We start from the raw sequence: 26,354 nt of genomic DNA on the forward strand, positions 1-26,354 counted from the left end.
TGTTATTCCAATCAGTAGAATAAACATGGCTTGAGCTTTACAGTGTTCCTCTGGGTAAGGCAAGTAACACTTAAGTAGTTGTACTTTTAATCTAGTGCTAATTAATGGCCTCTTAAAAGTGAAGTGTTACTCTACTCTGTAGGAGGGAAGTGGAAGAGAGAACCTAGGATGAGACTCAGGTCTCCACCCTGCACTTGACTAGGATGCCGATTTGCACTCAGGACATGCAGCCCCTCAAGGCATCTCAAAACAAATTATGGATATGGAACAGATTACTGGATGAATTTTCCAAGCAGGTCAGCAGTGAGGTAGAAGGCTGTGTAGCAAAATACACACTTAGACTCCAGACCTATGGCTTTATCTTGTCAATATCATTAATATTCATGGGACCCAAGCTAAGTCTGAAGTTAGTGAGCCAGCTCTGTATCTGGCAATGTACTCTAGTGAGACAGTCACTGGACTTGAAGTCAGTCTTGTGTCTAAATCACAGCTCTGCATTTTAACTAGCTGTATGACCTCAGGTGATCATACCTCTGAGCCTCAATTTCCCTATCTGTTAATTTAAATAAGGGTGTTGGTACGTCACCAAAATCCCATCTAGCTCTATGATTTTAATTAATTTGTTAACCAATGAAATTGTTGAGTTTCCCCCTGATGTTTTTGCATAATCTTTGTTATGAATGTGTTTTGTTTACATTAGATCCCCAACTTGATATAATTGCTTCTCTACCCCAGCTGTTGTGACTTTGTGTAACTTAGCTATTGTCACCCTGCTGAGCTAGAGTTTTCCTTGGTAAAATAAAATGAATGACAGTTTATGTTTTAAAGGGCTGTTGTGAGAATTAAAATATATAAATGGGACAGTATATATAAAAGTACCTAATTCAGAAAATGTGTGACTTCCATTGTAGGGGGCAAAAGCATCCTGCCCTTCATGGTGAGCTGATACACATTCAAGTGAAAGTCAGGGAGATTATTGGTGATGCAGTAGCATGTTCAGCACTTCTTGGCCTCTTAATTGAAAAGCCTATTGGAGGAAGAGTGGGATTGTTGGAGGGGCAGAAGCAATACTCAGTCACAGCAATGTATCCCATTAGGAAAGCTGCACATAAATCCTAAAGTCGATCATTTGATTAAATTAATTAAGATGACATCTTGGCTCTTGAGGGGTAAATAGAGCCAAGATTTTTAAAAAGATATATATATATATATATACACACACACGAATGTAGTACATACATCTAAGTATATATATACACATGCACACATAGAGATGACAATTTTTTTAAACCTTAGAAACATGCATGTTTAGCTATTTCTTTAGATGGATAGCTTCAAAGAATTTTTTCTCTAGGTCAACATTTATTAACTCAAATAATTATAAAAGTAAGCCACAAATCTCCCTGTTAAGTGGTTAAAGCTTCAGCTTTGTAAGCAGGGAGTCCGGAGTTTAGTCCTGTTTCCCTCAATTATTAGCTCTATGACCATTAAGTCATTTAACTTCTCAGTCTGTTTTCTCATTAGTAATGACTCTGTTTCACATTTTATTGCAGTATTGTGAAGAGATGATGGATATATAAATGCCTTTTAGCAGACTAAAAAGCGTTTTTGAAATTACAGTAAACCAAATATATCTGAAAGTTACCTCATTTTTGTGATATAAAGATGATATGAAACTGGTAAGGGAAAGTCTCACCCCTGCAACCCCAAAGGAAAATTATTTACTAACTCCTGAAATCTTTATTGAAACCATGAAGAGTGTGTGTGAATGTATATAAGTCAAATGCATGTTTTCCCTATACAAATAAAACCAGGATTTTATTTTGGTGATTTACCCAGTTTGCCTGGTTATAACTATAATGGCATTGCATATTGTCAAAGAATATCAAAATCTGAGATTCCATTTATTCACTCACTTATTAAACATACATAAGACATCTACCCTTTATTATTATTAGCAATACTTATATGAGTAATGAATGCAAAGAAAAACAGTCATGAATTTTGCAGTCAAGTAGCTTGTGGTCTGGCCGCAGAGCTAAGGTATGTAAACAAATAATAAAAAATATTAGAGAGTAAGATAAATGGTAACAGGATAGAAATGGAGTGCTAAGTGTTTGAGCAAAGACTGTTTCTAGTTGAGAAGATGTGGTTGTTGAAGGGCCTTCAAAGTAAAGGGAATATCGTGAACAAAGATACAAGATTAGGATGAAGAGTGAGAAGTTGGTGCCAGAAGTTAAAACCACCCCAGAATGAGGGGATATTAAAGAAATTCAAAAGTCTAAAGTGGCTAATAATTCAAATGGTTCTCTTTTTTTCTGCTCTACTATATATGACTTACTGCCAACAGTACCCATGGCTGAGTGAGGCTTCATACTTACAGAGGTGGTAGGGTATGGATCAGAATCTCCTTGGAATCCTGGGGGTGGAGGACAAAGGCATAGTTGGAAAATGCATCCCTTCTTCAGTATTCTAATATCTCTCCTGATGGGGAATCACTGCATTGTCTCAGAAATACATTTTCTGTCTTTTAAAAATTCTGAAATAATACTGAATTTTTCTCCCCTGAGAAGCCTATGCCAAATAAGTGCTATAATCTTAGTACAACTTTGTAGTGCAGTCAGACTCATTTGTTGATGTCTGACTGGCTGAGTTTTTAAAACCTACTATTCCCCCTTCTGCCCCATATCTGGACATGCCAGTAAGAAAGCTCAAATGCTTCCACCTTTGTGGCCAGTGGAAGTTCAAACCACCTAAGAATCCTCACTGCAGCCCTACCTCCAAGCCATTAGGAAAAGCCAGGCTCCTCTACTTTCCCTGCTCAAGCCATTTCTGAACCTGCTTGAGAACTCACGCTGCTCTCCATAAAAGCCTCGTGTGAGTGATAAACCTTTTCGTATCTATTTGGTCCTAATGTAACATCAGTCTTAACACCTAAACCAAGTTTTGGGTAAGGGGTTCAACCTCTCCTCTGGGGATGACTAAACACTTGATGCAACAAGCAGAGGGTCTAGGAGACGACCACTACCACTGCAGGGCTTTCCTCTTGCTTTAGTTTGCTAACTGACTCTTGCTGGCTAGAATTTTTTTTTTTTTTTTTTTTTTTTTTGTCACTGCTAGCAAGCTCATGCTTTGTGCTGTGCTGCTTTGTACTGTGTTCACTGAGCCTTAACAAGCTTCTGTTATAGATGTGCTCAGCTAAGTTGGAATTTTTGATAATTGGCATTTAAGAGCAAAAATAAAGTGGCCCTGGGTCACGTGTCTTGGTCCAGACTTACCTATGTCTCTGAATTGTGTTTCTGAATCCCAGTGTAAACTGTGACTGTCACGAGGCTTAGAGGAATGACTCTTACCCTGTGACTTTTGGTTGTTTATCTCAACCAGGTGTTGCCCTCATTGTATGGAGTGCTCAAAAAAAAACAATACTGTATGCAGTATGCAGACTGGTTGGTAGTCACTCGTGGAGGAAGACCGTGTTGAATGCTATGGTGTACTCCCAAAAGCAGATGGTTTACCAAAAAAAAAAAAAAAAAAATTCCTGATCCTAAGGGTTATAGGGAAAAGCATCCATGGTATAGCCAAGGAGTTCTTTCAAAGCCAACTTAAGCACTGGGTCCTCAAACCATATAAAGCAACTGTTGGCATGGGAGAGACCCTAATCCTGATTATACATATTTGCAACTCTGGAGGAAGAATCTTACACATACGAGCAGGATCCAGAGGAACTTCCCTCCTCCCCATCCCCTCCCCACACCACCACCACCACCACCACCAAATGATATACAGTGGCCACCAAAAGGAAAATAAAATAAAATAAACCTGGATGCTGGGGAAAAGAAACAAAAAACTGAAACAGAGGTTCACAATTTGACCCAATAGGAAATCCAAAATTAAAGAATTTATGCAACAACAACAAAACAAGATAAAAGGTTACTATTTGGCTTTTGTACCACTACAACCTAGGTTCCAAATTAACTTTTAACATCTGCTGAAATGTACCAGTTGTTAAACCCTTATGGCCTTAATATTGGGTTTCAAATTATACCTGGAATTCCCCTAAATTTAAACAAAGTATCCCTATAATCTTAGGGTAGTTAACAGGATATTTTAGGACATGTTAGGAAGACAAATAGGTATGCCTCATCTTAATCAGAACTATTGCCCTGCCTAAATTCCCCATAGCCATAGCACCCATTAACCTAACATACCGCATAGTGGGCACGGATGCTCTAACCCAATGAGTAATAAACTTGAATTAAGCCTTTGGCACTTACAAATCAGCTTACCAAAATGGGACGGCATGGACCTTCTCCTCCTCCATTAGTTAAAATAGTTAATATGGCCCAATTTAAATTAAAACAAGGTCTTCGAGGTTTGAAACCCATATACCAGACCTATTTAGAGAAGAGTGAGTATCCCCACTGCTTCACCATTAACGGCTCAATGTAGCCTGTTCAGAAACCTAGAAAGAATGAATGGCATCTCACAGTAGATTGTTGCCATCTTAATGCTGACATTCTATCCAATAAGGCTCCCATATCAAATATTATCAAAATTACTAACTTTAATCAACAACTAGTAAATACTTTTAAGTCACAGATTTGGCTAATATTTTAGCAGCCACTCAGCCACAATTTGCCTTCACCATCAAAGGGATGCAGTATCCTCTTACTCAGCTACCCATGGGATAACAACAGCCAGGCCTTCACACAGCCTGCAGACAAGATCTTAACCACATCTGACTTTCTTCAGAAGCACAGTAAACACTGATCATACTGATCACATCATCCTCCAAGAAGATTCATTTGGCACAATCACTGAGGATATACATACAGTCATGAAAGAGCTCACTAAAAAGGGATGGACCACTACCCCACAAGTTGTACCAAGTCCTTCCACCTTGGTTAAATGCCTGAAAGCTATTTAGCTGATGGTCATTCTATCCCTGACACTTGCCAGAAACAGCATTTGCAATTTTTTGAAAAGCCCAGTATGTTTTAGTGTATTTTGAGTTCTGGAGACAGCATATTTCTCATTTACAAATTTTACTCTAACCCATTTATGCTATTAAGCCCACTTATGAATGATAATACAGGCACTACAATTAGTGACCCCTGAGAGTCCTTCACTTAAAGGCTTTAGCAACCTCCTCCCATGCTTCCTGAAGTCTCTGGCCCACACTTGATGGCCCTAAGTTGCCCACAGGCATCTTGTGCAAGAAAGTGTCCCTTCAGCCCCATGCTATATGCCATTAGAGTGCAATTGCTGGAAGCATATTGGGCTCTCTTGGAAACAGTCTGGTTGTCACAGGCCCTCAGCCTGTGACTCCATACCAGCTGCCCATTATCTCTTAGGTCTTGAAATCAGTACCATAAAAGTTCAGCATAGCCACTGAGGTTTCCTTGCTATACCATAGAGCCAAACCGGGCATATTTCGCCTATAGGAAAAGGTCCCCCACCACCATCCTCAGCCCCTTGCTAGATGCCGTGGTGCTGGTAAAAGTCATCCCCCTTCCCAGACCCTTTGGATATCTGCAGAAGCCCTTGCAATCAACAGAGTGAAGAGTAAAGGGAATGTCTTCACTTCATAGATGTTATCACTACCATCGTATATGATGGAGCTTGCTGGAAAGTTCCTGATTTTTAGCCCATAACTGGGACATCACTGATAATGAGACAGGACCCAAGTCAGCGCAACTGGCCAAACTTTATGTGGTCCTTTTAGCACTGAATACCCTGACCATCATATGCACAGTTCTATAGACTCTTGAGCCATTGCCAGTGATTTGCTCATCTGCTCCAGCCAATAACAGCAATAACAGTTCTCTATCCAAGATTGCCTCTTTGGGTTAAATAACTCTGGGACTCTCTTGCCTCATATATATATATACACACACACACACACACACACACACACTCACAATATAAGTCAAGGTCTTTTCTGCTTATAATAAATTCACAATGAAAGGCTTCATTAACACTTTAGCCCCTTCAGTAGTCTAGAAATTATTGATAGTGACTAAGGCATTCATTTCACTTCTCAAAATACGTAATATCGGGCTCTTGTACAAGGCATTTAATGGAACTTGCACGTCGCTTACCAGCCTCAGGCTGCAGGCCTCACAGAAAGCCATAATGGTTCATTTTACCTAAACAAGTTCAAGTTCAATTAAATGAAACATGCCACATTTCAGTCATCAGTCAAATATCGGGGATGAATTGTAATAAAGATTCTGACTCCATTTTTGGTATTTGACTGCTAACAACTTTCAAATTATTCTACTTGCTCCCTCTTCTCCTTCAGCCTCACATCTGGGAAAGCTGATAAGGAAGCCTAGGTAGGACTGCCTTTGGTGCCAGAGGGAAGCAATCCATTCAAGCCCCAGATAATATATGAGAACCTCCCCAACCTCACCCTATACCCCTCACCTCCCACTCCAAGCCAGTCTCCTTTCCCTGCTTTCTCAAACCACATTTGGACCTGTTTGGAAGCTCCCTCTGCTCTCCCTAGAAAGCTTCATTATGTGAGTGATACATCTTTTCATATCCTCTTGGTGTGTGTGTGTGGTATCATCAGCCTCAACATCTAAAGCAAATGTTGGCCGGGGATACATCCCACCACTTCAGAGTGACAATGAATCTTTAGAGTTAAATATTGAAAGAAACTTCATATTACGATAAATGACAATTTCAGACCAGGTGCAGTGGCTCACACCTGTAATCACAGCACTTTAGGAGGCCAAGGCAGGCGGATCACCTGAGGTTGGAGGTTTGAGACCAGCCTGACCAACATGGAGAAACCCTGTCTCTACTAAAAATACAAAATTAGCCAGGCATGGTGGTACATGCCTGTAATCCCAGCTTACAGGCTGAGGTAGGGGAATCACTTGAACCCAGGAGGCGGAGGTTGCGGTGAGCCGAGATCACACCATTGCACTCCAGCCTAGGCAACAAGAGTGAAACTTTGTCTCAAAAAAAATAATAAATAATAAAAAAATAAAAAATTTGTAAGTTTAATTTCTGAGCAATCACATGAATAAAGCCATGTGTTTTGTGAAATGACATTTAATATTTAAACTTAAAACTAGTAATAAATCTCTAAATCTCTCAGGCCCCAAGATATGAAACTTGTTTGACACATTTAATGATTCTGTAAAAGTGTAAGAAATGAAGTTAAATGAAGAATATCATGGCCTCAAAGGACGGAAAGGGATTAGACATGCATATTACCTCGCCTGATCCAAGACTCAGGGACTGGGTATAGAAGAATGAAACTTCCATTAATTGATACATTGAAAGAAAAGGCACATACAAATAGGCAGATACACCCTAGACCCTGCATAGAAGGCTAATTAGCTAAATGTAAGGTGCAAATTCTCAAGGAAAAACCCTGAAAGTGTGTATTCCTCCTTTCTGCTCTGGTGACTATGCCTATTTATTCTCCTCAATGAAATGGGCATATTAACTCCAGCCTATTCAATATGTACTATGACTATTGTTCAATGCCCCATAACATTTTACACAAGTAAAAGCTGCCTAAAAATGAGCAGCATAGTCAGCCTCTCTGAATGAAATAAAGTGTCTCTAAATAAAATGTCAGAAATAATACAAGGTATGGCAGCAGGAAAGTAGCTTAGGAAAACAAATTGCAAAAGGGAACATTTATTTTTATTCTGGAAGATACCATTTTTTCCTATGACTTCAGTCACGTATGCAGCTACATACCAAACTGTATTTTTCATGTCTTAGTTTCTTTTTGATCACCAGATTGATGTATACCCAGCTGCCCATTTTATATTGCCAGTTGTATATACCTTAGGAATCTTAGACTCAATATATTCAAAACTGAACTTGGCTTTACCATACCTGCTGCTCCTTTTTTATTTCACCTAAGGAACTCCAGCATTCACTCAGGCCCTTAAGTCAGAAAGCTTGGCACCATGTCTAATCATTTTCCTCACCTCTCACCTTCTACTGTCCCATCATGAAGTTCTCATCATTCTAGCAACTTAATATTTTTCACATACATTAACTTTTTTTCTGAATCCTCATGGCTGCTAAATTTTAAGCTATTATTTTTCTCCTTGAAACCCTACTACAACTCCCTAACTGATCTTCCTAACTCTAATCTAGCATTTCACATATACTTCCTCCCATCCCAAGTCAAGCCCTATCCCACATTAGCCAGAGTCAAATTCTAAAATGCAAATGCTAATCATAATATACAAAACCTTTAAATGACCTTTAATTGCTCCTAGTGAAGGTACAACTTTCTTAACATGGTCTATACCTCCCAGTGGGATTTGATTCCTGTCTATCTATCTTTCTAGGTTTATCTTACCACCACGTCCATCCCCTCTAGAGCTCTGCTCTACTCACAAATTCTTTGTTCTTATCTTAGGGACATTTCTGTACATGCTTTTCTTGCATCTTGGAACATTTACCCTCTCCATACCCACATGTGTTGGCCTAAATCTTACCTCCTTCAAGTGTTCTGCAATGCCCTTTCGGATCCACCTTAACTGTTTTGAGTCAGGTGTTCATGCCAGTCTTTATATTTATCCCTCTAGCATTTACATATTTCATGGTGATTTTTCTCATTAAATATCTTTTTCCAAGACTAAAATGAGCTCTCTGAAGGCAAAGCAATGTTTAATTTACTGCTGCATCCACAGCATCTAGCACAGTACCTGAAACATAGTAGGCACTATAATTGTTGCTGAATAAAACCAGGGCTCAGCTTAGCTCATATGTTGACATATGTAGCACTCTGGGTCACAATTAGCATCAGCTGGTAATGCCACCTCCTGCTCCTCGCACCACCTGCATCCCTGAATCATTAAGTCTAGCTGCAACAGCAAATGGGGTATGGTTGAAAGGTGGGAGGAGTGGTTCCCTCTGATTTGCTTTTCCTTAGAGAATCTTCTCAACTGTAAAATAATTGAAAGTTGTGTTCCTTTCTAGACTCAACCCGAACTTTGTTTTGGTGCAGTGTCACTAGTGGAAGAGAAGGCTCAAAAATTTACCTTTCATTGTATGGTATATGAAATATATCTCAATAAAGCTGTTACAAATGTAAAAATGTGACCTTGAGCAGGTGAGTTTCCACATTAGGAAATGGAGACAATAAATGCCCAGCATACCTCCTGGCATGTAATGAATTCTCAGTACATGTCACGTGGACTTGGGAGTCAGACAGTCCTGAAATGGAATCCTGTCTCTGCCTATTAGCAGCCATGTGACCTTTGGACACATGGCCTTTTGAATTGCCACTCAACATACTTCCTTGGATGGGGGAAGAAAGAGAGAGTACTAATCCTATTTGAGTCCTAATCTTGTTAACTAATCTATTAACTAATCTTTCTCTTTGGGCAGTTATTTTTCTACTCCATGGTGCTCCATTTCCTCCATCTATATTTGTTAAATTAAGGATCTTTCTAGTTGTAAACTTCAATGATTCTGGTGCCCCATACCCTGGAGACTTATTGAGTCAAGATCTCCAAAAGACTCTTCTTTCTGGGCATCTGTGGAATGGGAGGGAACAGCAAGAAAGACCCTAAAGACAAAGGACCCGAAAGAGGAAAGCCTGGGGCCTAGGGCTGGTACGTCAGGTGAAGACAACTAAGGCCAGCTCCTACCCAATGTATCAGTGGTCGAGTTGATCTCTAAGGCCCATCTCAGAGCCAAGGGGTTGCTAGGAAACAAGGGTCTGGAGCCTGCTGGTGAGCATCATGCAGGCTTACATCCTGCTGATCAGTCTCCCTCTTGTTCCACTCTTCCTGACTAACTAAGTACTTCTAATTGTTGCAGGGAGAAGAGAAATGGCACTCAAGGAGAACTTTGGGAGTGCCCACTTTGGCTAAGTAATAGTAAAATGTAAATGGTAAGAGAATTGGAGCAAGAAAAGATAGAAGAAAGAGAAGGCATGAGAGAATACCATTTGCCAACTCTGTGCCTTTGGGTGGTATATCTCATCCCTCACTCCCAAATCTCAGTTTACTGGCATAAAGATACCAATTGTAGGAAGTTGTAGGGATTAAATGAAATTGTACATGTGAAATGCCCAGCATATCTCCTGGCATGTAGTGAATTCTCAGTACATGACATAAGGACTTGGAAGTCAGACAGCCCTAGGATGGAATCTTGGCTCTACCTTTTATTAGCCATGTAACCTTGAGCAGATAAGTTTTCACATTAGGAAGATAGAGATAATAATCTGGACCTCACAGGTTGTTATGAAGACAATATGAGATCGTGTGATTAAGTGGCTCATAATAGGAACTCAACACATGTAAATAATTATTGACCTTTCCTCTGTCACCTTCTCTTCCAACACACATATACACACACCTATACATTATTCTAGAACAATATAAGCTTGGTATTCAGCTGTGCAAACATGTTGCCATGTGCCCTACTGCTGAGCTCCAGGCTGTGCTATCTGACAATCTCACCTTCTATTCCCACCTCTAGGTTTAGGAAGAGCTCAAATTCAAAAGCTGGCAGATTAGCCAGAGAGAAACAGCCATGACATAGGAAGTCTGGCAGGAAGAAGACATATATCTTAGGCTGCTGTAGTCAGGACCAGAAAAGGCTATATCATTATGCCTTTTGCTTGAGAAAACTAATAGTAATAATAATCATTATTGGCTTAATTATGTCTTATGATAATAATGAATGATGATCAAAATAGCATTTCCTGAGCATTTGTTATATGCCAGGTGCAGGAATAATCACTTTACAAACATCAATTCATTTAAATCTCATAACAATACTGCAAGATAAGCATTATTATACCCATGTTAAAGATAACAGAATTGAGTTCCAGGAACCAAAAAGACCTGACCTAAGTCACACATCTAGAGAATGGAACAGATGATACATAGCTTCATATGTATGTTGCCATTTGTTGAAACTTACACCTGTGGGGAGGAGAAGGCATCAATGACTGACTTGTGTTGAGTTCCTGCTGTGAGCCACATAATCACATGATCTCACATCATCTGCATAAGAATCATGTGAGGTCTAAACGTTTTTCCAGTTATTCCCTTTGTATCTCCCAAAGTGGCCAGTTGTCTTCACTTAATTTAAGGCATTTGGAGATTCAATCTTTCCTATTTGTGACAGTTCTCAGCTGTGGACAGAAGCAATGGGAGTGTCTCTAACTACTGGGAGACTCAGGCCCAGTGACATTCAAAGGTCTGACAAAGAAGCCAATAGCATTCCCTAAGAGCATTGAGGGGATGCAGGCACTATTGCTCCTTCCTGGTCCAAGAGGACTCGCCATTCCTAAAGGTGCCAGGCCTTCCTACAAATCTAGCTTTGCATTGTTATCTCCTTGCGTGGAGTCTCCTTCCTCCCCACCTTCCCAGTTGGCAAATGCCTGTTCACCCTCAGGTTCCTGTTTAGACATCTTTTCCTCCAGGAAGACTTCCTAGCCCACCCTCAGTAGGTTAGGGGCCCATCTCTCAGCCTTGGTCCCTCCACTCCCCACCCTCCCTTCACATGCACACCTAATGCTTTTCTCTATCACAGCATTTATCAAATTATAAAGCATTTATAAAATAATCTGTTCACCTATTAGTCTTTCCCGTTTGACTGTGGGATCTTGAGAGCAGGGACTGTGTCTCACTTGCCTTAGCCTCCTTAGCACCTCATATTAGGGCCTCAAGGAACTATTGTGGAATGATAGAGTGGTGAGAAAGGATAAAGGAAAGAAATGAGAGGCAGAGGGGGAAGAACAGGGCCCCCTGGGGTGTGGTATCTCAAAGGATTGTCTGTGAGCAAGGCTGCTCTCAGGCTGGTAGGTTAGACCTGCTGATAACGACCGAGGGAAGGCAAAAACTTCAATGTGTATATCTGTATTCCCTCCAGACCATTTTGTTCTCATTAAGGGGCTGAAGGCAGAGAGATAGCAAAAGCTCCACATTCATCTCCAGGGAAATTCCACATTCTTAGTGCCAGACTGCTCAGAGAAAAGGGTCCTATCTAACAATCCTGCTCCCTTAGGTCCTGCATCTCTGTCTGGAACTGGGACTGTGACCAGGAATGAGTATAGTTTGGCCCCTGTCTGAATCAGAGTAACCTAGTTTACAACAGCATCAATCTCTTATCACTTCCCCTAGGAAGATGGACAGTGGGGATGGTCTCTAGTGCTTTAGGTAATGATGCACACACATATACCCCAAATAATATAATAAGCAGTCTGCCAACCAATGACTCTGCCATCTATGAGTATGTGGGAGGCTTTGGCAACAGGTAATCTTTGAATTTGTTCTAAGTTTCCAGGAGAGGGAAGGCCAAACAATGCTTCTACCTGGTTGTTAAATTTCTCTCTTCACCACTGCAGTTTCTAATTGATTGCATAAAGCTGACCTCATCTTTCCCATCTGTAGAATGGGAATGGCTAACCAAGATAAGAATAGAAAACACCTTACACAAATCACTATTTCTTACTGTCACATCCATGACAGATATTGCTAAGTAATCACTGCATTCTTTTCCACTGAGCAGAGTCCTGGCCCAGAGTCTCAATGCAGTATTCCAGGCAGTTGATTACCATGGGCACATGAAGAAAAACGCAGGCCTGACTATGTGATTGCTAATGCCTCTTCCCACTCTGACTTTGTAGGGTTTGACTTTATAATGCAGCCCCGAAGCTAAGATTTGGAAGCAAATTATGAAGGGGGATATTGGTGGCAAAGAGAATATTTTCACCCCTGCTCAAGCTGAAGGTCTAAATTCCAAGTCTTAGCTTTCCTCATTTCTTTTAACTGTGGATAAGAGCAACAACAGGAGAGCAAATGTTTACCTTTGGGTTTGATGCCAACATCTAAAGAGTTCTCTGAGGCTGCTGTGGTATGGTTGAACCAACACCAACTCCATGATTAAAGCAGCCTGGGTTCAAATCCCTTCTTTGCCAAATTCCCTGGTGTGAATCCTGACAAGTTACTTTCCCCTTCTGAGCCTCAGTTTCCTCAAGCATGAAATGCAGATAACAACACCTGACTTACAGACTTTTTGTGAGGAGTAAACTGGATGAAATAATGTATGTGAAAGTGCTTTGTGTGATGCACTGCACTGAGCACATGCAGAGGATTATTAATCTTGGTATGCACCAATAAGGAAAAGACTAGGGTGTTCCGTTCCAGATGGACTCAATCTAAACTGGGGAACAAATGCTTTTTTTGGTAATTTCATCTTGTGGAAATGGCAGTCTCATGGGCCTATTTGTGTTTAATGAACCACATCCTGTATCGTCTTTTTGCATGGTTCTGAGGAGAAATAAGTTGGCTCCGTCTTCTGGCCTGCCATAGACTAGTGAGTGTCCAGCTCATATTTAATCTCCTCCAGTCTCTCCACCTTCTCCAAGTAAATACTTTCCTAGAGCTAGATTGATCCTACAGATAACTGCACAGAAGCTAAGGCACAAAGGGAGAGGAAAGGGATAGTTAGCCAACTCCTACCACCATGCTGGGACCCTACCATGGACAAATGCATCCAGGCTGGGATTTTTCACCTAGGATAAAATTAAGGAGTTAAGATTTAGAGGTGACTGCCCTGGGGTCAAGCAGCTAGGAATCAGAAAAGCCAGGTTTATCTGAGTTCAAAATCAGTGCTCTCAAATTTTCAACAAAGTGCTTTTAATACATCAGTAGTCTTCATCCTTTCTAGAGTCAGAGAACCCTTTGAGACTGCAAGAAAGCTATGGAGACTTTCATCCCAAATAAACCACAAATGCAGATGAATAACACTTTGCCTGTACCACTAAGGCATTTATGACCCTCCAAGGCTCACTCACTCATTTATTTCAATAAACATTACTGAATGCTATCAATATGCCAGGCACTGACTAGGCATTAGCCAAGCAGGCATGGTCCCTGCCTTCACAGAGCTTACAGTGCAGCAAGAGAGAAAGATGTAAACTAATAAATGTGAACTTACAAACAGGTAATGTGTAGCAAAAGAACATCATTCTAAGAAAATAAAAATGTAGCAAAGGATCCTGACATAGCCTGAGGCTTCTTGAAAGGTTTCCTGAGAAAGTGACATTTGAGTTGGGTGATATGAAGTGATCTCAGCAAAAATGGGGGAAAAAAATCAGCAGAAGGCCAAGTGACAAAAGGATTGCAGCTTGTTCGAGGACTTGAAGGAAGGTCAGTATGACAAAATGGCAGAAAGCACAGAGACACACGGGGCTGAAGAGGTTGGCTGAGTACAGATCAGATCTGTTAGAGCCCTGCAGCCATGGGAAGGAATTTGCAAATTATCCTCATGGCAGTGACAAGGCACCTAGAAGTTTTAATCCAAGGAATAACATGGTGGGATCTCTATTTTAGAAACATCCTGTAATGGTTAATTTCATGCGTTAACTTGACTGGGTTATCAAACTATTCGGTCAAATAGTATTCTGGGTATGTATGGGAGGATGAATTTGGAGAGATTAATATTTGAATTAGTAGACTGACTAAGCAGATTGTCCTCCTTAATGTGAGTGGACTTAAACCAGTCAGTTGAAGGCCCCATTAGAACCAAAAGGTTGACCCTCCTGCCTGAATGTCTTGAGCTAGGACATTGGTCTTTTCCTGCCTCAACTCCAATGGAAACATCTTCTTTTCTTGGATCTCAAGCCTGCCAGCCTTCAGACTGGAACTTATAGCATTGGGTCTCCTTGTTCTCAGGGCCTTGGATTCAGACTAGAATTACACCATCTGTTCTCCTAGGTCTCCAGCTTGCTGACTGCAGATGTTGGACATTCTCAGTCTCAATAATTATGCTAGCCAATTTATTATAATAAATCTGTATCTATATCACCTATATTTACATATCTATGCCTGTATCTATATCTATATATCTACCTATAAGTCTCTTGCTACATATCCATCCTGTCGGTTCTGTTATCCTGGCTAATACACATCCTCAGTGCTGCCGTGTGGTTAGGATTCACGGTGGCAGGGTAGATGCAGGCAGACCAGGCAGGAGAACAAAGCTGGAGTCCAGACAAGCTATGATGGTGACTTGGAATAGGGTGGCAACAGTGAGATAGAAAAAGTAGGCAAATTTAAGAGTTATTTGAGAATTAAAATTGACAGAACTTGGAATGGTTTGGAAATGGAGGGGAAAATTCAGCAGAAGACCTTCTCAGAAACTAAGGTAGAAAGGGAGAGGAAAGGGATAGTTAGCCAACTCCTACCACCATAGACAAATGCAGCCAGGCTGGAATTTTTCACCTAGGATAAAATTAAGGAGTTAAGATTCAGAGGTGACTGCCCTGGGGTCAAGTAGTTCGAAGTCAGTGCTCTCAGATCTTGAGAGAGGGTGTTGAGAAGGATTCCTAGGTTTCTGGTTCTGCTTCTAAACAGATGGTGGTGCTTCTCACTAGAACACTAGAAAAGTATTAGGTTGTGTGGAGTGGAGGTTGGGCAGGCAGGAGAACTAGAATGATAGCAAATATCAGAGGAAAGCTTGAGGTTGGAGGTATAAAGTAGGACTTATCAGTGTGGGGATCACAACAGAGATCATGACCATAGAAACAGTCTAGAAAGAGTGGCCCATAAGACAGGCTCCTGTGAAACCTCACTTACTAATGATGCAGAAGAGGATGAACCTGCAGAAGAGAGAGATGCGACAGTTCGGAGGGGAGGTAGAAAACCATGAAGATCAGGTATCACCGAAATGAACACAGAAAGTGCCTCACACAGGAAGCAGACAACTTTGTCAAAGGCTACTGAAAGGTCAAGAAGATGGAACCTGAAAACTGTCTGCAGGATATTGAATCACTGAGGAAGTAAACCAAGACCCTGCAGGTCTCAGACCCTAAGAACAACTACATATCTTGTTGCCATCTTAGAAGCAAGTTCCCTCAGGAAACTGAAGGCTCTGGAGAATTATCCAGCTCTCATCAGCTCCTTGGCCACACCTGTCCTCAAAAGAAGAGGCGACAGTTGAATAATCATTCCCTTCTCCTCCTCCACCCACAACCCCTGAGATGCCTTTTAAACAGCCAAAACTCCTTTAAAAGTAGTCTAGGAATGTTTCAGCTGACATTCAAAAGCGCATTGTAATTCAAATGGAAATGCAGAAATGCAATCCCTTGGACAGTCTAGGAAAATTATAATAGAGATAAGACACCTTTTAGAAGTGGCGACATGTGTTTATCTGTGGGGACGTTTCTATACCATAGACTCTCCCAATCTAAACTCAGGAGCAGTGCAAGCTTCACACAGAGAATGTCCTTCCACAGGGGTCACCTAGGCAGTACACTTTTAATTGCATAGCATTCTTTCACTTCTAGCCTCTCTTTATCTCTCCATTTCTCTTTGTGGATTGTGGTGTGCCTTTGTCTATCTCTCTTTGTTTTTCTGTCTCCTTTTCCCCTTCCTCCTTTTCTCTCTCTCTCTCTCTGCCTTTCTTTTCCTCTCTTGCTCTAGCTCTCTGTCTCTCTCTCTCTCTCTCTCTCTCACACGCACGCACAGAATGAACAATTATTTCACAAACACATATATATCACCTTCCATAGTCAGTTTTTCTATAAAAAAGAAGCAATTAAAAATTTAGGAAACTTATAATATTGCTAATTCCTGCATCTATCACTATCCTTCCTAAGTAGAGAATTACAGGGGATGATAAAAGTTACTGATTCCTTTTGATATCTCCCCAGTCCACTTCCGCAATGCAACTCCTTCCTTTCACTGGCTCCAAGCCTGTAGCTAAACTCACTGAGGCCCCCCCCCAATCCTAGGACAATCTACCTCTGCCCTTGATCCTGGGTCACAATGATGACAAGGGATGAGAGCAAATTAGTACCCCCCACCCTGCTCACACACATGTGTGCCTGCACACACATACATACACACAAACATACACACCTGGGAACACAGTAATCGAAGTGGATGTGGCAGCCTTGGGTGAAGGGCATGGGTTGGATCAAGATAATTAGGTCCTCAACTCAGAGCTGGATGGGTCCATCCATTTCTCTATTTTCTTACTCAATCTACACAATGACTTTGCATTTTGCATATGGGAAAACTGATCTTGAAGAATGAACCACTTTGCTCAAGATCACACATCTGGTAAGAGATAGAGCTGGGATTTGAATTGGGGTCCATCTGATTATAAAACCTGTGCTTTATTTCCAAATGAGAAAGTCTTTATCCAAGGTAGCCACAGGAAGGGTGACTTTATACAGTGAACCCTCATCATGATATAAAACTCATGTTTCATGATCACAGCTAGGGAGAATGTGTGAATATCAAGTCAAAAGGTAAAATGGAGCCCCAGTGAGAAGAAGGTAGTTTTTTTTCAAAATACAGGGATATCAAGAGCACAGCAACACGTAGTGAAAGTATTAGGCTAGAGCAAGAGACTCAGAAGTTCACACACTGATTGGGGGAATGGCATGGAAGCAGAGGTAATGGCTAAAGAAGCCCTAACAGGCTAAACAGCTTCCATACTAATCATGCCCGGAACCTGGAGCTTCCAGGGATGACTTTGGCTACTCTAGTTGTATCCTAAGGCCCAGCTCTTCCTGCATTAGATTAGATTCTACCTTATTGATCTGTTTGATGCTCTAGTCACCTACAGACTACTGGAAAGCTCAGAATTCCCACCTGGTGATATAAAATTCTGCCTTCCTACCTGGAGTTCTTACCAGTGGTTGTTGGCATGCCCAGTGCCCCCTCTGGAATCAGCATCAAAAACTAGGCCTGTTATTCTAGCTTTTATTTTTGCCCTATTACAGGGAAGAAAATACAGAGGATCCAGACCACTACACTTCCTTTCTGAGTCTAGAATAGACATTACCAACTGATCGTAGTTCCCTTTCTCAATTATCCCAATTACTTGCACACAGTGTTCTAGACAAGCCGTTCCCTAGTTGATCAGAATTGGCACATGAAAGCTAGAGACTATAATATGATAGTGACTGGTTATCCCACCCAGCCTGGAAATGTCAGCCCCCTCCCTCTTCTCTGCTGTCTACTAGTGGATTTTTTTAAAGTCTGTAACAAAAATGATGAAATATTGGGAGACTAAGGCATGCTGGTAATGAACAACGTAGGAACAGAGCCCATATCTTCTTTATTTGGTGCCACAACATCTGACACAAGAAAATACAGAGAAAAAAACAGTTGGGAAATGTTCAAAGAATTAATGAATGATAACTATGATTTTATTTTCCCACAGAATGTACCTTTAGAAACACTTAGGGGAATGAGAGTAAACTTCTCACGGGAAATATTTTAATCAGGCACATTCACCCCCATCTCCCTTGGCTTTCCAGTAATTTCCAGTAGCTTCCCCAGATCAAAAAAGTGGCCAGGGTCCCATCATTATGAAACCTGGGAAGGCTAGGGCATTTGTTTCTGATGTCCAGGGACAACAGAGTTAGGGCGAAGGAAGCAATGGGCTCAAGTTTGGATTCAAACACCATCTCCTTCAGTAAGAACGGTGGCCCTTTGCCTCTGTAAGTTAAGGTTTCCCTTCTGTAAAGGGAGAAGTGAGCACCCTTGCCTCCTTTGCTTTGTAGGTAGATGAGAAGATCATAGGAAGGCCATCTGCAAACTGTAGAGGGCTGTATACATGCTCATGGTTGTTATCCATGCCCTATTTGGTCTCTTTTCTCCAACCTACTCTACAAAGTTTGGCCCCTCCACTTCTCCTTCCACAAAGAGTTAAAAGGACACTTACAGGGATTTTTCTAGTGACATATGTAGCTCACAGAGAAAACTGAGGGTTGAGCTCACATATGAGCAAGGTATGGAGCGGGGACTAGAATCCTCAGCTGATGCCCACAATTTTTACTTTATTTCAAGCTACTGTTTTCTATGTACCTACCATGTACCAGACATTTTACCTACATCATCTCATTTTATTCTCCCAAAAGCCATGCAAGAGAATTACTATCCCTCATTTAACACACGAGGAAACTGAGACTTAGTAATTCCTTTACCTGAGGTTACCTGCCAGGTGTATATAAAGAGGAGAAGAGACATGAAATATCCTCCATCCCACTTCAGCACCGCACTGTCCCTCCTCATCTCACAAGCTCTGTCCCCCGAGGTATCAGGCCCCAAGCCCAGATTCATCCTGGCCTGTCCAATGTTTAGCAGATGTCAGTGACACATAACTCATGGCTGGGGAGAAAAGGGATACTAGCTATCTTTAAGTCCAAAGACTTCTTTCAACTCTACAGAGGCAAATCCCCAGCTTCTCATCTCCCCATTCCCTAGCATCACTCCCAAATATAAAAAATAAAACCAGAGTATTTGATCTACCATCTAGGTGGTCACAGCAGGTGAAGATGGAGGGGAAGAAACACACAGAATGGTTAAGTTGACCTCAATGTATCCCCTATTCTCTTCTTGGGAGCAAGTATGAATGATGGAAGCAAGAAAAGTGCCTTTGTAAACTAGAAGCCCAGGAAGGAAAACACCAAGTTTACCCCACAAGTTTGTGGCAAAGCCAGGTCTTGAGGGGGTCCTCCTAGCTGTTGTTTCAGCACTCTTTCTTCCTCCTCTCCCATCTCATTTGTAACAAATTCCATGATCCACCAGACAAGGAATGGGATTTTCTGGAATGAGAAATTCTAAAGTCTGAAGACAGCTAAGGATGGAAAAGGGGTGCGATTTAGAATCAGAGTAGTGTCCCAGGCCCCAAATGTGATATGAAGCAAATTAGTTATGTGGCCACAGTGAGCAAAGGTTTTTATAAACATAACCTAATTGTATTACTTCAAAGTCCTGAAGCTTATTGCCCTGCTTAATGATGTGTCACATTATTTGTAGGGTAGCACAATGAGACTTCTATTGATTTAATGCACTTCCTTAAAGACTGTCATTGTTACAGTCATAAAACGGAGCTATTCCCAGACAACTCAATTATACCCACTGTGCCCATAAACCATCCCTTGCCCCACACAGTTGCACACAGGAAGCAGAAAGGGGTGAGAACACGACTGGGGATGCAAAGCCTCCAGGGACAAAAGGAAGGGATCTAGAGATTGGGAAGGCGGGTGGACTAGGGTTTTATCCATTCGGGAATGTGCAACTACATAAAAAGCACTAGACAGGGTGTGTAGAGCAATCCCACCTGGTCTTGGCCCTGCCAAGCAGAGATGTGTGAAAGCTTCCTTCTCCCCTATAGACTTAGTTTCCTCAACTGCAAAACTGGAGTGCTATGCTCAATGAGATCTTTCAGATCTCTCCTGGCTCCCACACTTAGTGGTTTTTTGTTATGATTGCTTTCGTTCTTGGAGATAGGGTGGCTGAGCTGTATGAAAAGATGCAAGCATGTTTTTAACATTGCTCTTCGCCCTTTCCATCAATTGAGAGACTTTCTTTTACAAATAGTTGATAATAATAGTATTAACTATATCAAGAAGCACTTCAGTATAGTTGAAACAGGGAAAGAACATGGGCTTTTGCAGTCAGCCAGCCTTGCGTTCCAATCCTGACCCTGCTACTTATTAGCTGTGTGTCTATGGGCACTTGATGTGGCATATCTGAGACTCATTTTCTCATGTGTAAAGTGGGAGTGTGAATACACTGACCTATTAAAACACATGTATATACATGTGCGATATTTTTAGCTTTCTCAAAATGCTATTACATATACTACTTATCTTTAATGTGAGAAGCAGACAAGAATAGCTACTTACATACCCATTTCACAGGAAGGGAAAACTGAGGTAGAAAAGGAAAAACCTTCCCAAGGTGAGTGGGCAGAGACTGGTCTCCTGCACCTGGTCTGAGGAATTCCAATTCTGATAATAGCTGAGAATCAAAGGGAAATGAAATCTGCTGACCCTTCCTGAGGATAAAAGCCATAAAGGGCCTCTCCACAGGACATAATGGAAACCGTCCGCTTGGTCACAAGGCGATTGTTTCTTCCAGAGGAAAGAAGCTCTTGGGAGAGAAGAACCCAAGCTCTTTTTGGGTTCTCCCAAGAAGCCTGGAGAGAAGAAAGCATCAAGAAGACACCAATTGCTGACCCCAACCTGATCACTGGCAGTTGTTTCAAAGAGAGGATGTGGGAAGCAAAGTACTTGCAGCAGAAGGCAAGGGCTCTGGAGTCTAGAACACTAATTTGAGGCCTCAGAAAATGCCTAACTTAAGAGAATCCTGCAAAAATCATTGTATGATCCCTCACTCTGCCCATGGTGAAACTGAAGCGCAGAGAGAGGCAGGGACTTGCCCAAGGTCACACAGCTTAGATGTGGCAGAGCCAAGATTTAGATCCAAGGCAGCTCAGTTGTATCCCCAGACATCTTCCCTCTATACTCTGCCTGGCCACCTCCTCCAGTAGGCACTCCGGGCTTACCTTTCTGATACTGGAGCCACAGCTGCTGCTGGACCTTCTTGCTGGGAAAGTGGATGATGCAGGTGAGCTCTGAGCCATAAAGGGCCTCTGCGATGTAGTGGGAGCCATAGTGCTGGATGAAGGACAGCAGCTCCTCCCGACTGCTCTCCTTGGTCAGGATCTTGAGAACGTTAGTGAAGCCTGGACAAGAGAGGAGCATGTGGAGGTGGTCAGATGTGGAGGCTGGCGGCTAGCAAATTATGCAGTGGCAGGGGTTCTTCCCAGCCTGGATTTGGTGCCTTACCCCTCTTTCTCTCCTTCCTCAAGCAGGCACATGACCAAGCTATTCTTCCAGGGGCCTTCCTGAGCTCCTCCCTGCTACTGGACAAAGCCTAGTGACCTTCTTTAGATATTCAAGGTTCCAAGCTCATCTCTCATGAGCCATCCACACTAAGTTTTAGCTCCAGCCAAATTAGTTTTATTATTTATCCTGAATGTGACCTGGAATTTCTATCATTCTATCTTTCCTTGCATTCTCACTACCCTCAACACACACACACACACACACACACACACACACACACACACACGCCTGAAATGGCCTCCCTATGTTTTCCTTAAGTCACACCTGTGCTTCAAGGCCCCTGGAAGTCACCTCTCCTCCAAGAAGCCTTTCACATCATCAGGGACAGGAGTGCCTACTCTCTGCACTTTCAACATGCACCACCTTAAAGTCAGAAGCTCTACCTTATTTGTCTCTGTATCTGCACATGCATCCTCCCCGCACACCCACCCCAACTGGGTGCATGGCCCAGTGCCTGGGACACAGCAAACACACCAACCACAATTATTCCAAGAACAACCAATACTGTGTCACATCAAAGTAAAATGTAAAAGAACAAGCTTCTCTCCAACATTAAAAGTGAGCTCTAATTTGCCAACATTTGATTGACAAAAGGGTTTTCCAGGAGCATCATATTGATTAATTAAAGCAGATGCACCTTTGTACTTCTAATAGGAAAATCACAGTCTTATTCACAAGTGCAGTATGGGGTGTGGGGGGCAGAAAACAGAATTAGGGCTCAAAGAATGGGTGTTTGATGAGAACAACCCCTCTCCATCAACCTGTTAAGTAATGCAACTGGGTAATTAATACAGTAGTGTTAATAATATGATGGTTCCTGTTCAGTAATAAAAAACAATACACAGAGATGCCCTGAGGCTCTTATCCAGGCAGACAAAACTGCAATCAAATCCTTGATTCATTCATTCCCTGCTCTGCCACTTACTAGCTGTGTGACCTTGGACAAGTTATTTAACCTCCCTAACCCTCAGTATACTTATCTGAAGAAAAAGGGGATAAATAATACCTTCCTTGCAGTACTGTTGTGTCATAAGAAATGAAACATTATAAAATGCTTAACAGATGTCAGCAATAATTATTATTTCTACTTCCCAGAGGGTGAAATCCTCCAATTCCCAGGCTATAAGAGCTCCATTTTGCTGATGAACAAAGTGATATTGAACAAGAAAAGAGAAGAAAAGAACTCATAGATAATTAGAGGACACTCAGACAATAAATCCGTGACAGTGTTATTAGTAAGAGTCAGGGTAGAAAATCCTAGGCCAGGCCTCATTCCAGATTCTTTCATTCATTCCTTATTTTCAGTTTTCATTTACTTTTAAAAATTCCTCCATCATACATGAGCACCAACAATCTGCTGATCTTTGTTAGTTTTGGCGATACTGGAATAAATAAGACCCAAGCCCCGCCCACAGTTCTCAGGTCATAGACAAGATTCTAATATAAATCAGGCACTTGTTAGTGTCTTGATATAGATATTCAAGGGCTGAGAATTCCGTGAGTTGTTTTGAGGGGAATGGAGAATGGGAGAGGCATCACAGAGTAATATGGCATATGTTCCCAAGACAAAGAGGTCCAGACAGAGGGAACAGTATGGGCAAAGTCACAGTGGCATGAGAGAACATGCACCATTTTGGGCACTATAAATTGTTGCCATCTGTTGGAGCTTAAAGTTCATGTGGATACAATGTGGGTGGTACATGTAAAGGGATAGGGGTATGGGGGTTATACATGATTTTTGTATCGGAGATGGACAGGAAAATAAATTAGCCAGGAGAGAAGGAGAAATTGGTGTCTGAGGAGAATTTATAATTCATAAGCTTGAAACACTTCAAAAACATAAATATGACTTAGATGACTGTTTATCCCCACTCTCCTATTCATACTTCCACACCCTACTCAGATACTTTTTCCTCGAGGGAGCCTCTCTAGCTCCCCCAGAATGATTAGCTCCGTCTTCTGTGCCACCGCTTCCCTACTATTGCATTGACTCTACTGTCTGTCAGCCTCCAGTCCACCCACCCTCCCTGGGACTCCTTGATGGAAGAGAGGGTGCATCCCATTTCCTCAGCATCCCCAGTGCTCTCATATACCCTGGCACATGCTAGGTCCTTGGGAAAAAGTGCTAAATTATTCCAAGTCCGCTGGCTGCCCAGGCAGTGGTCCTCACCTGCTGAGAGGGTGATGGTGCTGAGTTTCACACGGTAGAGGTTGCTCCGGACTCGCCACTGCTGCACCATGGGGTAACCCATGGCCTCGTCATACCTGATATCTCCTGGGAGAGGAAATAAGATGGTCACGTGAGCCCAGAATTAAGACACTTCACACCACAAGGCTCACCCTGCAGCTCTTGGCTCTGGATAACAGACACCTCTTTGAAGTGCAAGCTTTCATTGGGATTGACAATTTTATGAACCCTACCCTTCAGGCCTCTTCCTGGTCTCTAATCTCAGCCCCACCCCTCATTTTTCTCTCTGCTCTATAGCTTGAAAGTCGCCTTTACCCTACAAGCAAGAGCAACCTCAGGTCAGATCTATGTCTTACCTCACCCCATTTGCAACTTGCCACCAGGCACTAGACATCTCAGTGCTTCAGTTTCCACATCTGACACTGTAGCTGTCTCTAATGCTCTTATTTCATAAGCATGTTGTGAGGCTCAAGTAAGGTTACTAGAAGTGGGAGCCTTTTGGTAACCTAGAAATGTTGTGCATGTAGACCATGTGTAAGTAAACTACAGCCTATTTGTTATGTATTGTCTATAGCTGCTTTCACGCTATGACAGCAGAGTTGAACAGTTGCAATACAAACCACCTGCAAAGCCTAATGCATTTATTAACTTTCCCTTTATGTTTGCTGACCCCTATGTAGACTATCATTTCTTAGCATGGCAACATGGATGTTCATAAGTATTATGTAAAATAGAGGTATACAGAAATAAACTCTATTTCAAGTAAGACTGAGAAACACAGGCAAAACAAAGTTTAACTGTATAATTTCTCAGCATCTTGATTAGATTAATATGCATGAAGGTAGTGTGCAAACTTCATTGACGATAAAACCCCTTTCGTATGAAAGGTCTCTTGGAATTCATGTTTTATAGAATACATTTCAGGAAACACAGGTATAAACAAGAAAGAAAACAAGAAAAGACACAATGAAGTGTTAGCAAATGATTAACTTTGGGTGGTGGTATATGAAAAATTCTTGTTTTCTGATTTATATTCACCTCTATTTTCTAAATTTTCTACCGTAAGCTTTGCAAACTCTTTTTTATAAGCTGAACAAAATACATTAAAAGATGCTAGTCACATCAGCAGTTATTATTACTGTTTTTATGTATCCATGCTTTCCTATGCCTCTGCAAATGGCAGGCACATTTTCTATCCTTTTCTCTTGTCCCCTGGTGAGTAGGCACTTACAGAGATATTTGATACCAAGATTAAAATGAGAATCTCATTGGAACAAATGATTTCTTCCTGGACATTACTGCAGTATTAAAGTTGTCCATTACTGTCACCTTTTTTTTTTTTTTTTTCCTCCTTATCCTCCTTAGCCTTTTCAGGAATAAAATAGTTTTTCAGAGGCTTTCATTTTAAAGTAAAATATTCATGATCCCCAAAGATATGTCCACTAGAGCGAGGTTGTTTGTTATAAATACGTCCTCTTTGTTTATCTGCTCTGCCTCTCCCATCCTTCCTTTGCAGAGGCTGGGGAGAAAAGGAGATTGTGTGGAGGGAGGATAGGGGAGGGCTGTGTTTTTGACTAAGGGCAGAGAAAATGTCTGCACAAGAAGATTCAGACACCAGGGACAAGGCAGTCTCTGCTCCTTCCATTACTGCTCATTCATGTTCAAAGCAGACTTGGTGGGGGCATTGGCAGCCAAGGCCTATCTCCAACAGAGGGAGGCGGAATGATGCAGGCTGCTGAGAGCCAGCTCTTTCACTTGGTGGCATGATGTCTAAATGTAAAAACAAAACAAAACAAAAAACTTCTTCTGATTATCAAGTAATTTATAAAACCATCTTCTCACTCCTCCTTCCATCCCTGCTCGTTCCTGGATTCAAGCCTGAAATAAAAGCTTCGCCACTGAAATGGATGTCAGCTTTTTGAGGTCAAGGTCATGTTCTATATTCCTCCCCTTCTACAGAGTCTAGAAGAGAGCCTGGCCTATAGTATCCTCTCAATAAATGCCTATCCACTGACTGCCTAACTCTCACTCTGTTCCTAACCATAAACTCATCCCCGGGTTACTATGTCGCTGACTCCCATCTGGCCCTCCCCATCCCAGCTCCCCACCTGGGGATTACGGTTGGAATGAAGCTTTGTGATGGAGGAAGGAATTTTTCCTGGTAGTAATAATAATAATAAATCTCTTGAAATGCAACAGTTCCCTTTATTAGGAAATCTCCAAAATCCTTGAGTCAAAACAAAGAATCATAACAATTTGAACCACTAATGGATACCCATAGTGTGCCAAGCATTTTATATACATGATCTTTATTTCTCATGAGAATCCTTAAAAAATAATTATCATACCCTATTTTTCTGGCATTGTGTGTTGTTTTGTTTTCTTTGAGACAGAGTTTAGCTCTTGTTGCCCAGGCTAGAGTGCAGTGGCAAGATCTCGGCTCACTGCAACCTCTGCCTCCTGGGTTCAAGTGATCCTCCTGCCTCAGCCTCCTGAGTAGTTGGG

At 41.7% G+C, this 26,354-nt stretch overlaps 1 protein-coding gene across 1 annotated transcript in view; it reads right to left on the reverse strand.

Moving 5' to 3' along the window:
- ASTN2 (astrotactin 2) overlaps positions 1-26,354 on the reverse strand; it is a 384,514-nt gene that overhangs the window by 261,935 nt on the left and 96,225 nt on the right. The window contains exons 4-5 of the mRNA XM_017856274.1: positions 23,832-23,936; positions 21,319-21,498 (exon numbers count right to left, since the gene is read on the reverse strand). Coding sequence (XP_017711763.1) covers positions 21,319-21,498; positions 23,832-23,936 — 285 coding nt within the window. The remainder of the gene's footprint in view (positions 1-21,318; positions 21,499-23,831; positions 23,937-26,354) is intronic.

Source organism: Rhinopithecus bieti, unplaced genomic scaffold, assembly GCF_001698545.2.
Source record: "Rhinopithecus bieti isolate Rb0 unplaced genomic scaffold, ASM169854v2 scaffold_42948, whole genome shotgun sequence".
In the NCBI taxonomy this organism is placed as follows: domain Eukaryota; kingdom Metazoa; phylum Chordata; class Mammalia; order Primates; family Cercopithecidae; genus Rhinopithecus; species Rhinopithecus bieti.